General features: G+C 34.1%; 1 protein-coding gene across 1 annotated transcript in view; it reads right to left on the minus strand.

Moving 5' to 3' along the window:
• Positions 1–14,626, minus strand: part of LOC139520804 (armadillo repeat-containing protein 10-like) — a 34,710-nt gene that overhangs the window by 3,702 nt on the left and 16,382 nt on the right. Inside the window, exon 5 of the mRNA XM_071313767.1 lies at positions 3,448–3,696. Coding sequence (XP_071169868.1) covers positions 3,448–3,696 — 249 coding nt within the window. The remainder of the gene's footprint in view (positions 1–3,447; positions 3,697–14,626) is intronic.

A 14,626-nucleotide genomic window follows, 5' to 3' on the forward strand; every position in this document is an offset into this window, starting at 1 on the left:
TAGACGATCACTGCTATATTATTTGGAGAGTCTCTATTAACGCAATAATTATCGTCCTGTCCTCAAGTACTCTTATGAAATTCCTGTGCAAGTTTAAAATCGGAAGTCTTGTCTGACTTACATAATTGCGGACATTGTTTAGCTTTGTTGAAAGTACGTTAACTATTTTAGGCTGAATTTTAAAAAAAAATATACCTGGAGAATTTAAGGAAATGATATCAAAAGTTATATAGGTACATGGAGACAGGACAAGCCCTCTCTTTTTTTCAAAGTCCATTATTATTTTGTTTTCTGTTATTTTCCATTATTTTCGCGTTTCCGTATACTTTGAACATGTATCTATATTATAGATATTAAAGTGTATTTAATTTTCTATTAACTATTAATTCTATAAAGTGTCTTCTCAATGGTGATCACTGCTATATCATTTAGAGAGTCTCCATATATCATAGTAGTATATTAATCATAGTATACATGGGGATAATGCAGATAAACGTGAAAATAATTGTCTTGTCCCCGTCCGAGTACTTATGAAAATTGTGTGTAAGTAAAACCGAGGTATAATAGCAGTGGTTCTTACGATTTAAAAACGACGATATGGACAACTGATTGGTTTATTTATTTATCATATTTTTTTATCTATCATATGATTGGTTATGAATGTTAAAGCCGGTAGTCATGTCTGGCTTAAAGATCGGACTTTAAGTCGGTTTGATGACGGAAACTCACTGCTATATTTTATAGAGAGTCTCTATATATTATAATAGTATACTAATCATAGTATACATGCAGATTAACGCAAAAATAATTGTCCTTTCCCCGTCCGAGAACTGATGAAAATTATGTGTAACTTACAACTAAAGTATAATAGTAGTGGTTCTTACGATATATACACCACAATATGGACAACGCTCTGATTGGCTTGTTTATTTTTCATTATTGTTATCTATCATACGATTGGTTCTCAATATTAAAACCGGAAGACGTATGTGACATGAAAGTCGGTTTGATGACGGAAGCAATTTTCGGACGACTTAATTTTCGTTTTTCTCCCCAAATAACCCAAACTGAATAGTCATAAGAATAGATGATAAATGCGACTATGCATGGTACCTTTAGGACACAGAGGCATGATGATTAATTTATTGTGGGAGGAAGAGAAGTGACACACAAAATGAGGTCTTCTAGTTTAATAGTATAGATAACCTTATTCAGAAGTTATTAATGAATTCTATTTAATCAATATTTATGCTTTTATAATGTTAGGATTATCCAAAATCATACTTGTCAACAAGAGTGTCACTTTAGTTTACTTTCATATAAGGGTACACATGTACTGTTTTAGTGTGTATTAAGTCTAACAAACGTTTTTAGAAAGTATAGTCAGTTTCAAATTATATGTTGGCAAACAGCTGATTTTTACAGTTTTCTGGATTTTATTATTCAGGTATTTTGGCACACACTGCAAGTTAATTCACATATAGTGTAATTTATCTATAACATTTAATAATTATTAATGATATTAGCTTTTAATAAAGCTACTTTTATTTAATTAAACAAATCATGTATCTAGTTTTTCCAAAGTTTGGACTATTTGTATAATATCTGCCAACCATTTATAATAACAGTTGGCACTTCATGGATCACTCAAATTGCTATACAGATTACCAGACGTAAAAGCTGTAATCCTAAAGCTAGCAAGTTATAATTTGTATTTGGCTTTTATTCAGCAACTGTGAGTACTCTTAAATGGGTGCTTGGTGTGTATTGTTTTCATGTTAGTTATTTATTTCCCAAAGAACCAAGTTTAGCTTAACACAATTGATTTTTACATCTTATTCTTCTGTTGTGCTGTTACACCACTGTCCTAGGTTATGGGAAAGGCTAATCCATCACAAAGATTCTTAAACCACCTCATTCTTTATGTAACTGTCCCAAATAAGGAGCCTTTAATTCAGTGGTTTAGCTCACTATAAACCAAGGTTTATTCTACCATTTTCTACTAAAGAAAATGCTTTTACTATTTTTTACTTTGGTGCTAGTGCTGGATTAAAAGACAGATGTACCGTTACAGCTATACTTTTACTTTGGTACTAGTTCTGGATTACAAGATAGATTTACCTTTGCAGCTATTTTTTACTTTGGTACTAGTTCTGGAATACAAGACAGATTTATCTTTGCAGCTATTTTTTACTTGGGTACTAGTTCTTGATTACAAGATAGATTAACATATGCAGTAGCAGCTTTTTTTACTTAAGTGCTAGTTCTGGATTACAAGACAAATTTACCTTTGCAGCTATTTTTTACTTTGGTACTAGTTCTGGAATACAAGACAGATTTATCTTTGCAGCTATTTTTTACTTGGGTACTAGTTCTTGATTACAAGATAGATTAACATATGCAGTAGCAGCTTTTTTTACTTAAGTCACTACTGGTGCTGGATTACAAGATAGATTTACCTTTGCAGCTGCTTTTCACTTAGGTACTAGTTCTGGATTACAAGATAGATTTACATTTGCAGCTAACACATATGTGTGACTAGCATGACTAGCTGACAGATTAACATTTGCAGCTATTTTTTTTACTTTGGTACTAGTTCTGGATTACAAGACAGATGTACCTTTGCAGCTATTTTTTTTTAAATTTGGTACTTGTTCTGGATTACAAGACAGATTTACCTTTGAAGCTATTTTTTACTTTGGTGCTAGTGCTGGATTAAAAGACAGATGTACCGTTACAGCTATATTTTTACTTTGGTACTAGTTCTGGATTACATGATAGATTTACCTTTGCAGCTATTTTTTACTTTGGTGCTAGTTCTGGATTACAAGACAGATTTATCTTTGCAGCTATTTTTTACTTGGGTACTAGTTCTTGATTACAAGATAGATTTACCTATGCAGTAGCAGCTTTTTTTTTACTTAGGTGCTAATTCTGGATTACAAGACAGATTTTTCTTTGCAGCTATTTTTACTTTGATACTAGTTATGGATTACAAGACAGATTTACCTTTGCCGCTCACATATCTGTGACAAGCATGACTAGTTGACATATTTACCTTTGCAGCTTACATATGTGTGACTAGCATGACTAGTTGACTGATTTACCTTTGCAGCTAACACATGTGACTTGCAAAACAAGTTGACATATTTACCTTTGCAGCTAACATATGGGTGAAGGATTAACCTTTGCAGCTAACATTTGTGTGACTAGCATGACAAGTTGACAGATTTACCTTTGCAGCTATCATATATATGCGTGACTAGCATGACAAGTTGACAGATTTACCTTTGCAGCTATCATATATATGCGTGACTAGCATGACAAGTTGACAGATTTACCTTTGCAGCTATCATATATATGCGTGACTAGCATGACAAGTTGACAGATTTACCTTTGCAGCTATCATATATATGCGTGACTAGCATGACTAGTTGACAGATTTACCTTTGCAGCTAACATATGTGGGACTAGTTCTGGATTACAAGACAGATTTACTAAAACTTTTGCTGCTTGGAGTTTAATGCTGGCAGCTCCAGTGTCCACTAAATCATACAATCTTTGTACGACTCTTGTGTAATGACCATGATGTTGACTGGTGATAGAAAGGTTGGTTAAAGCTTTAAGAGATGATAGACACACACTCTCTCCCGTCTCATCCTCCAATGTTAAATCTACGAGGGTCGATACACAGTCCTAAAATCATCAAATACAGATTAGTCATAACTCATTAACATTGGAAGGTTATCATAACCTTCCAATGTTAAATCTACAAGGCAGGATACACAGTCCTAAAATCATCAAATACAGATTAGTCATAACCTTCCACTGTTAAATCTACAAGGCAGGATACACAGTCCTAAAATCATCAGATACAGATTAGTCATAACCTTCCACTGTTAAATCTACGAGGGTCGATACACAGTCCTAAAATCATCAGATACAGATTAGTCATAACCTTCCACTGTTAAATCTACGAGGGTCGATACACAGTCCTAAAATCATCAGATACAGATTAGTCATAACCTTCCACTGTTAAATCTACAAGGCAGGATACACAGTCCTAAAATCATCAGATACAGATTAGTCATAACCTTCCACTGTTAAATCTACAAGGCAGGATACACAGTCCTAAAATCATCAGATACAGATTAGTCATAACCTTCCACTGTTAAATCTACGAGGGTCGATACACAGTCCTAAAATCATCAGATACAGATTAGTCATAACCTTCCACTGTTAAATCTACGAGGGTCTATACACAGTCCTAAAATCATCAGATACAGATTAGTCATAACCTTCCACTGTTAAATCTACAAGGCAGGATACACAGTCCTAAAATCATCAAATACAGATTAGTCATAACCTTCCACTGTTAAATCTACAAGGCAGGATACACAGTCCTAAAATCATCAGATACAGATTAGTCATAACCTTCCAATGTTAAATCTACAAGGCAGGATACACAGTCCTAAAATCATCAGATACAGATTAGTCATAACCTTCCAATGTTAAATCTACGAGGGTCGATACACAGTCCTAAAATCATCAGATACAGATTAGTCATAACCTTCCACTGTTAAATCTACAAGGCAGGATACACAGTCCTAAAATCATCAGATACAGATTAGTCATAACCTTCCACTGTTAAATCTACAAGGCAGGATACACAGTCCTAAAATCATCAGATACAGATTAGTCATAACCTTCCAATGTTAAATCTACAAGGCAGGATACACAGTCCTAAAATCATCAGATACAGATTAGTCATAACCTTCCACTGTTAAATCTACAAGGCAGGATACACAGTCCTAAAATCATCAGATACAGATTAGTCATAACCTTCCACTGTTAAATCTACAAGGCAGGATACACAGTCCTAAAATCATCAGATACAGATTAGTCATAACCTTCCACTGTTAAATCTACAAGGCAGGATACACAGTCCTAAAATCATCAGATACAGATTAGTCATAACCTTCCACTGTTAAATCTACAAGGCAGGATACACAGTCCTAAAATCATCAGATACAGATTAGTCATAACCTTCCACTGTTAAATCTACAAGGCAGGATACACAGTCCTAAAATCAGCAGATACAGATTAGTCATAACCTTCCACTGTTAAATCTACAAGGCAGGATACACAGTCCTAAAATCATCAGATACAGATTAGTCATAACCTTCCACTGTTAAATCTACAAGGCAGGATACACAGTCCTAAAATCATCAGATACAGATTAGTCATAACCTTCCACTGTTAAATCTACAAGGCAGGATACACAGTCCTAAAATCATCAGATACAGATTAGTCATAACCTTCCACTGTTAAATCTACAAGGCAGGATACACAGTCCTAAAATCATCAGATACAGATTAGTCATAACCTTCCAATGTTAAATCTACAAGGGTGGATACACAGTCCTAAAATCATCAGATACAGATTAGTCATAACCTTCCACTGTTAAATCTACGAGGGTCAATACACAGTCCTAAAATCATCAGATACAGATTAGTCATAACCTTCCACTGTTAAATCTACAAGGCAGGATACACAGTCCTAAAATCATCAGATACAGATTAGTCATAACCTTCCACTGTTAAATCTACAAGGCAGGATACACAGTCCTAAAATCATCAGATACAGATTAGTCATAACCTTCCACTGTTAAATCTACAAGGCAGGATACACAGTCCTAAAATCATCAGATACAGATTAGTCATAACCTTCCAATGTTAAATCTACGAGGGTCTATACACAGTCCTAAAATCATCAGATACAGATTAGTCATAACCTTCCACTGTTAAATCTACAAGGCAGGATACACAGTCCTAAAATCATCAAATACAGATAAGTCATAACCTTCCACTGTTAAATCTACAAGGCAGGATACACAGTCCTAAAATCATCAGATACAGATTAGTCATAACCTTCCACTGTTAAATCTACAAGGCAGGATACACAGTCCTAAAATCATCAGATACAGATTAGTCATAACCTTCCAATGTTAAATCTACAAGGCAGGATACACAGTCCTAAAATCATCAGATACAGATTAGTCATAACCTTCCACTGTTAAATCTACGAGGGTCAATACACAGTCCTAAAATCATCAGATACAGATTAGTCATAACCTTCCACTGTTAAATCTACAAGGCAGGATACACAGTCCTAAAATCATCAGATACAGATTAGTCATAACCTTCCACTGTTAAATCTACAAGGCAGGATACACAGTCCTAAAATCATCAGATACAGATTAGTCATAACCTTCCACTGTTAAATCTACAAGGCAGGATACACAGTCCTAAAATCATCAGATACAGATTAGTCATAACCTTCCAATGTTAAATCTACAAGGCAGGATACACAGTCCTAAAATCATCAGATACAGATGAGTCATAACCTTCCACTGTTAAATCTACGAGGGTCAATACACAGTCCTAAAATCATCAGATACAGATTAGTCATAACCTTCCAATGTTAAATCTACAAGGCAGGATACACAGTCCTAAAATCATCAAATACAGATTAGTCATAACCTTCCACTGTTAAATCTACAAGGCAGGATACACAGTCCTAAAATCATCAGATACAGATTAGTCATAACCTTCCAATGTTAAATCTACGAGGGTCTATACACAGTCCTAAAATCATCAGATACAGATTAGTCATAACCTTCCACTGTTAAATCTACAAGGCAGGATACACAGTCCTAAAATCATCAAATACAGATAAGTCATAACCTTCCACTGTTAAATCTACAAGGCAGGATACACAGTCCTAAAATCATCAGATACAGATTAGTCATAACCTTCCACTGTTAAATCTACAAGGCAGGATACACAGTCCTAAAATCATCAGATACAGATTAGTCATAACCTTCCACTGTTAAATCTACAAGGCAGGATACACAGTCCTAAAATCATCAGATACAGATTAGTCATAACCTTCCACTGTTAAATCTACAAGGCAGGATACACAGTCCTAAAATCATCAGATACAGATTAGTCATAACCTTCCACTGTTAAATCTACAAGGCAGGATACACAGTCCTAAAATCATCAGATACAGATTAGTCATAACCTTCCAATGTTAAATCTACAAGGCAGGATACACAGTCCTAAAATCATCAGATACAGATTAGTCATAACCTTCCACTGTTAAATCTACGAGGGTCAATACACAGTCCTAAAATCATCAGATACAGATTAGTCATAACCTTCCACTGTTAAATCTACAAGGCAGGATACACAGTCCTAAAATCATCAGATACAGATTAGTCATAACCTTCCACTGTTAAATCTACAAGGCAGGATACACAGTCCTAAAATCATCAGATACAGATTAGTCATAACCTTCCACTGTTAAATCTACAAGGCAGGATACACAGTCCTAAAATCATCAGATACAGATTAGTTGAAGGCCGTACTTTAACCTATAATGGTTTACTTTTTAAATTGTTATTTGTATGGAGAGTTGTCTCATTGGCACTCACACCACATCTTCCTATATCTATATAGTCATAACCTTCCAATGTTAAATCTACAAGGCAGGATACACAGTCCTAAAATCATCAAATACAGATTAGTCATAACCTTCCACTGTTAAATCTACAAGGCAGGATACACAGTCCTAAAATCATCAGATACAGATTAGTCATAACCTTCCAATGTTAAATCTACGAGGGTCTATACACAGTCCTAAAATCATCAGATACAGATTAGTCATAACCTTCCACTGTTAAATCTACGAGGGTCTATACACAGTCCTAAAATCATCAGATACAGATTAGTCATAACCTTCCACTGTTAAATCTACAAGGCAGGATACACAGTCCTAAAATCATCAGATACAGATTAGTCATAACCTTCCACCGTTAAATCTACGAGGGTCAATACACAGTCCTAAAATCATCAGATACAGATTAGTCATAACCTTCCACTGTTAAATCTACAAGGCAGGATACACAGTCCTAAAATCATCAGATACAGATTAGTCATAACCTTCCAATGTTAAATCTACAAGGCAGGATACACAGTCCTAAAATCATCAGATACAGATTAGTCATAACCTTCCACTGTTAAATCTACAAGGCAGGATACACAGTCCTAAAATCATCAGATACAGATTAGTCATAACCTTCCACTGTTAAATCTACAAGGCAGGATACACAGTCCTAAAATCATCAGATACAGATTAGTCATAACCTTCCACTGTTAAATCTACAAGGCAGGATACACAGTCCTCAGGGCTCACACTACTTCAGAATTATAGGGAGAAGTGACTTCTCTTTTTGAAACTGATAGGGAGAAGTGATGAGATTTGAAAGAGAAGTGCTCATTCGCGCGGGTGCGCTACAACAGTCTGCACCAAAAACTTTTTCAACTACTAGTCCGAAGACCAATATTCTGACATTTTTCTTGTTGGGCCAAACAAAATTTTGCAAAAACTTACTAGTCCGAATGAAATTTTACTAGTCTGGGGCATCGGACTAGTGGCTAACCGTGCAGACTGTACAATGTTTGGATTTTACAATAGTATAAAGGGCCATATGTAAATAATGTTCTTTTTATGTTGTTCAATTCATATGAGTAAAAAACATTTTTAAAAGTCTCTGGTTTTACTAAGGTTCTTGTGAGAAACTACCAACTAAATATCTAGCAATAAAAAAAAAAAATTTATTTTAAAAAATGTAAAGAAATTATATCAATTACAATTTAATTAAAAATTATCTTGTGTATGAAATTCAGTGTTTCTCATAAAAAAAATGTAAAAGTTATTAAGCTGGACCATAATATATTGATATTAGTATAATAGTCTCAGAGTTAAGCAACTTTAATCAATAGTTTGAAACATTCATAAAAAATATAGGGAATTATATACACCAATCAATTAGATGTAATCAAAAGTCTCTTAATGCGTGTAGGATGCGTAATTTTTCCCTTTGGGATCAATATTCTTCTGTCAGCTGTTCCATCCGTGCGTCCGTAGTAATTATTGTAAAAGTACGGATTTCTGTCATAGCTGGTCCGGTTCAGATCCGTAGTTTAGAAATCGGTCAATGGCGGACGAATGCAAGAAAATTTACAAAAATAAACGATGTTTGACAAGTTATTTGGAAAGAAACATTACGGTTTTAATGCAATAAATGGATTAAACATTTACTGGAGGCAACTTTTATCACGTTTAAATGAAGTAACAAACTTATTTTGCCGCCGAAATTTAGGTTGATGTACGTTTTCGAGTAACAAGCACCGGCACTTGCGAAAATGCACGAAGTGATAAAAAGTTGTATTTTTATCAAATAACCTGATACACACTGCGAAGACAATGCTTCAACCTCTTTTCTAAAGATAATGAATGTTTATGTATGAATTTCTTTAATTATCAGTAAAAAAATTGATGTTTCATCAACTTGGTAAAAATTGAAAATGTCCGATGACGGAAGCGACTGAAAGCGACTATCGTCAAGAACAGGGTGACTTGTTTTCGCTTTTGGGGGTCGGGGAAAGCGAAGTGACGGTCGGGAGGGCGACTTCTTCGCCCAAGTCGCCTGGTAGCGTGAGCCCTGAGTCCTAAAATCATCAGATACAGATTAGTCATAACCTTCCAATGTTAAATCTACGAGGTAGGATACACAGTCCTAAAATCATCAGATACAGATTAGTCATAACCTTCCAATGTTAAATCTACAAGGTAGGATACACAGTCCTAAAATCATCAGATACAGATTAGTCATAACCTTCCACTGTTAAATCTACAAGGCAGGATACACAGTCCTAAAATCATCAGATACAGATTAGTCATAACCTTCCACTGTTAAATCTACGAGGGTCGATACACAGTCCTAAAATCATCAGATACAGATTAGTCATAACCTTCCACTGTTAAATCTACAAGGCAGGATACACAGTCCTAAAATCATCAGATACAGATTAGTCATAACCTTCCAATGTTAAATCTACGAGGGTCAATACACAGTCCTAAAATCATCAGATACAGATTAGTCATAACCTTCCACTGTTAAATCTACGAGGGTCGATACACAGTCCTAAAATCATCAGATACAGATTAGTCATAACCTTCCAATGTTAAATCTACAAGGCAGGATACACAGTCCTAAAATCATCAGATACAGATTAGTCATAACCTTCCAATGTTAAATCTACAAGGCAGGATACACAGTCCTAAAATCATCAGATACAGATTAGTCATAACCTTCCACTGTTAAATCTACGAGGGTCAATACACAGTCCTAAAATCATCAGATACAGATTAGTCATAACCTTCCAATGTTAAATCTACAAGGCAGGATACACAGTCCTAAAATCATCAGATACAGATTAGTCATAACCTTCCACTGTTAAATCTACAAGGCAGGATACACAGTCCTAAAATCATCAGATACAGATTAGTCATAACCTTCCACTGTTAAATCTACGAGGGTCTATACACAGTCCTAAAATCATCAGATACAGATTAGTCATAACCTTCCACTGTTAAATCTACAAGGCAGGATACACAGTCCTAAAATCATCAGATACAGATTAGTCATAACCTTCCAATGTTAAATCTACAAGGCAGGATACACAGTCCTAAAATCATCAGATACAGATTAGTCATAACCTTCCACTGTTAAATCTACGAGGGTCAATACACAGTCCTAAAATCATCAGATACAGATTAGTCATAACCTTCCAATGTTAAATCTACAAGGCAGGATACACAGTCCTAAAATCATCAGATACAGATTAGTCATAACCTTCCACTGTTAAATCTACAAGGCAGGATACACAGTCCTAAAATCATCAGATACAGATTAGTCATAACCTTCCACTGTTAAATCTACGAGGGTCGATACACAGTCCTAAAATCATCAGATACAGATTAGTCATAACCTTCCACTGTTAAATCTACAAGGCAGGATACACAGTCCTAAAATCATCAGATACAGATTAGTCATAACCTTCCAATGTTAAATCTACGAGGGTCAATACACAGTCCTAAAATCATCAGATACAGATTAGTCATAACCTTCCACTGTTAAATCTACGAGGGTCGATACACAGTCCTAAAATCATCAGATACAGATTAGTCATAACCTTCCAATGTTAAATCTACAAGGCAGGATACACAGTCCTAAAATCATCAGATACAGATTAGTCATAACCTTCCAATGTTAAATCTACAAGGGTCAATACACAGTCCTAAAATCATCAGATACAGATTAGTCATAACCTTCCACTGTTAAATCTACGAGGGTCGATACACAGTCCTAAAATCATCAGATACAGATTAGTCATAACCTTCCAATGTTAAATCTACAAGGCAGGATACACAGTCCTAAAATCATCAGATACAGATTAGTCATAACCTTCCAATGTTAAATCTACAAGGCAGGATACACAGTCCTAAAATCATCAGATACAGATTAGTCATAACCTTCCACTGTTAAATCTACAAGGCAGGATACACAGTCCTAAAATCATCAGATACAGATTAGTCATAACCTTCCACTGTTAAATCTACAAGGCAGGATACACAGTCCTAAAATCATCAGATACAGATTAGTCATAACCTTCCACTGTTAAATCTACGAGGGTCGATACACAGTCCTAAAATCATCAGATACAGATTAGTCATAACCTTCCACTGTTAAATCTACAAGGCAGGATACACAGTCCTAAAATCATCAGATACAGATTAGTCATAACCTTCCACTGTTAAATCTACAAGGCAGGATACACAGTCCTAAAATCATCAGATACAGATTAGTCATAACCTTCCACTGTTAAATCTACAAGGCAGGATACACAGTCCTAAAATCATCAGATACAGATTAGTCATAACCTTCCAATGTTAAATCTACAAGGCAGGATACACAGTCCTAAAATCATCAGATACAGATTAGTCATAACCTTCCACTGTTAAATCTACGAGGGTCAATACACAGTTCTTAAATCATCAGATACAGATTAGTCATAACCTTCCAATGTTAAATCTACAAGGCAGGATACACAGTCCTAAAATCATCAGATACAGATTAGTCATAACCTTCCACTGTTAAATCTACGAGGGTCGATACACAGTCCTAAAATCATCAGATACAGATTAGTCATAACCTTCCAATGTTAAATCTACAAGGCAGGATACACAGTCCTAAAATCATCAGATACAGATTAGTCATAACCTTCCACTGTTAAATCTACAAGGCAGGATACACAGTCCTAAAATCATCAGATACAGATTAGTCATAACCTTCCACTGTTAAATCTACGAGGGTCAATACACAGTCCTAAAAAATGCATATTAAAATGAAAGCCTCGCAATGATTTCTGAATTTACAGTTATTCATATGCCTGAAACGAACGTTTTATATATACAAATGTACTCCTATATATATATAAGTATCTAAAAATGTAACTTTAACACACTAATGAGTGTTATAAAATTAATTGTTATATTCTATATATTATTCACGCAATATTTCGCTAAACAAATTCAAGGCCACGTCCACTTGTATTTTTGTCCATCTGATGAGTTAAGCCTTTTTCAACTGATTTTTATAGTTCGTTCTTATGTTGTACTGTTATACCACTGTCCTAGGTTAGGGGTAGGGTTGGGATCCCGCTAACATGTTTAACCCCGCCACATTATTTATGAATGTGCCTGTCCCAAGTCAGGAGCCTGTAATTCAGTGGTTGTCGTTTGTTTATGTGTTACATATTTGTTTTTCTTTCATTTTTTTACATAAATAAGGCCATTAGTTTTCTCGTTTGAATTGTTTTACATTGTCTTATCGGGGCCTTTTATAGCTCACTATGCGGTATGGGCTTTGCTCATTGTTGAAGGCCGTTCGGTGACCTATAGTTGTTAATGTCTGTGTCATTTTGGTCTTTTGTGGATAGTTGTCTCATTAGCAATCATACCATATCTTCTTTTTTATAGCTTCATTGGGTGTGTGCATCTATCTAGGTGAAATCGGATGCATGACAAAAAATATCTTTGTAGCTTGAGCTACACAAAATTAGTGTAAAAGTTTAACATATTAATTTATTGATGGTCTATATAAAACATATTTTAGTTGTTACTCCTATATATATATATATATATATATATATATCTATATATATATATATATAACCCTAACCCTAACCATATCTATATATATATATATATATATATATACTAATATATGAAAAATGTTGTTTCGTATTTGTGTTTGTAACTATGTATACTGTATTGTTTATTCTATTTGTAAAAGAATAATATTATAATGATATTATTTATATTATGCTCCTTGTGAGCCCATTTAAGGGAAATAAAACATATTTTTTTCTTCTTCATATCCTCTTGTAAAGATAATAACTACAACAATATCTAAAATCTGATAATTCCTTTAAACGAGGGGGAATGAATTGGTAAATTTTAATCATATCAACGTTAGAGCATTACAATTTGTATTGCAATCATAGTCCTGTTTTCTCTATTTGACTTATTTATTGGAGAAAAATCATATTTTCAAATTATGAGATAAAATAAATCTTTGGTATTATTGCCAATGAAACAATTCTTCACAAGAGAGCAAATGATCAAATATAAAACAATTCAAACAAGAAAAATAATGGCCTAATCTATGTACAAAATAATGAACAAAAAAAAAGTCAGTCAGGGGTACTACTTGTACAAGTTATTTTCATTTACTTGAAGAAGTAAAAAGAAATATACACATATAAGTAAATAAATAATGTTTGAATAATCTCCCCTTAATTTTCTCAAAAATTTACTTGTATAAGTAAATTGTATAAGTAAATTTGTCTTACAATCCCACAAAAGTCCTCAAGTTTTGAGATGTAAATTCATGCCTTTAATGATTTTTCCCAGGTTTGCTCATTTTTTTTTTATTAGAGTTCAATGTTTCATCTCATTAATTCAATAAAGAAACTGATTGCGCAAAGATCTTAAGTATTTGCGTGCAAGGCCTTCAAAAATTGCTCCTTGGGGGCTTGTAAATGAGCAGTGTTCTGAAGATAACAGACAAATGGGATTTTCATTGTCCATGAAATTATACTTAAATGATTAGTAAAGACATCGGCAAAGGGCAGATAATTTAAAGTTCTATTAGAGCAAAGAAATCATAACAATTCAATAAAAGAAGATAAGATGACTTTTTTACTTCTACAAGTAAAAAAATCTGAATGTCTAATCAGGCAATATTTTTTTTTACCAATACATTGTACAAGTAAACAAAATTCACTTGTATAAGTATCCTACAAATTTACTTATATAAGACTAAAGTATATTAATATTACTTCATCAAGTAATTAAAAAGAACCTGTACAAGTAGTACCCCTGACTGAATGTAGCATGGCAACAAATGGCAACCAAATATTCACTTTTTGTTGAAATCAAATTCTATTTTTTGTCCCTTTGGACCTGAATGTGGATCAATATGAAAAAGGTGCCAAAAGGTATCCATGAAAAACAATTTTTTCCTTATTCCAAAAAATTTGGTAATTTGGTACCTATGAAAATACATGAATCCCCAGTATGATTAGTATGCAGTACATGTATTTATACCTCTAATTTCTTATGATTTTCCTCTTCATGATAAGTTTGTAAT

The sequence above is a fragment of the Mytilus edulis genome, chromosome 1, assembly GCF_963676685.1.
Source record: "Mytilus edulis chromosome 1, xbMytEdul2.2, whole genome shotgun sequence".
NCBI classification, from domain to species: domain Eukaryota; kingdom Metazoa; phylum Mollusca; class Bivalvia; order Mytilida; family Mytilidae; genus Mytilus; species Mytilus edulis.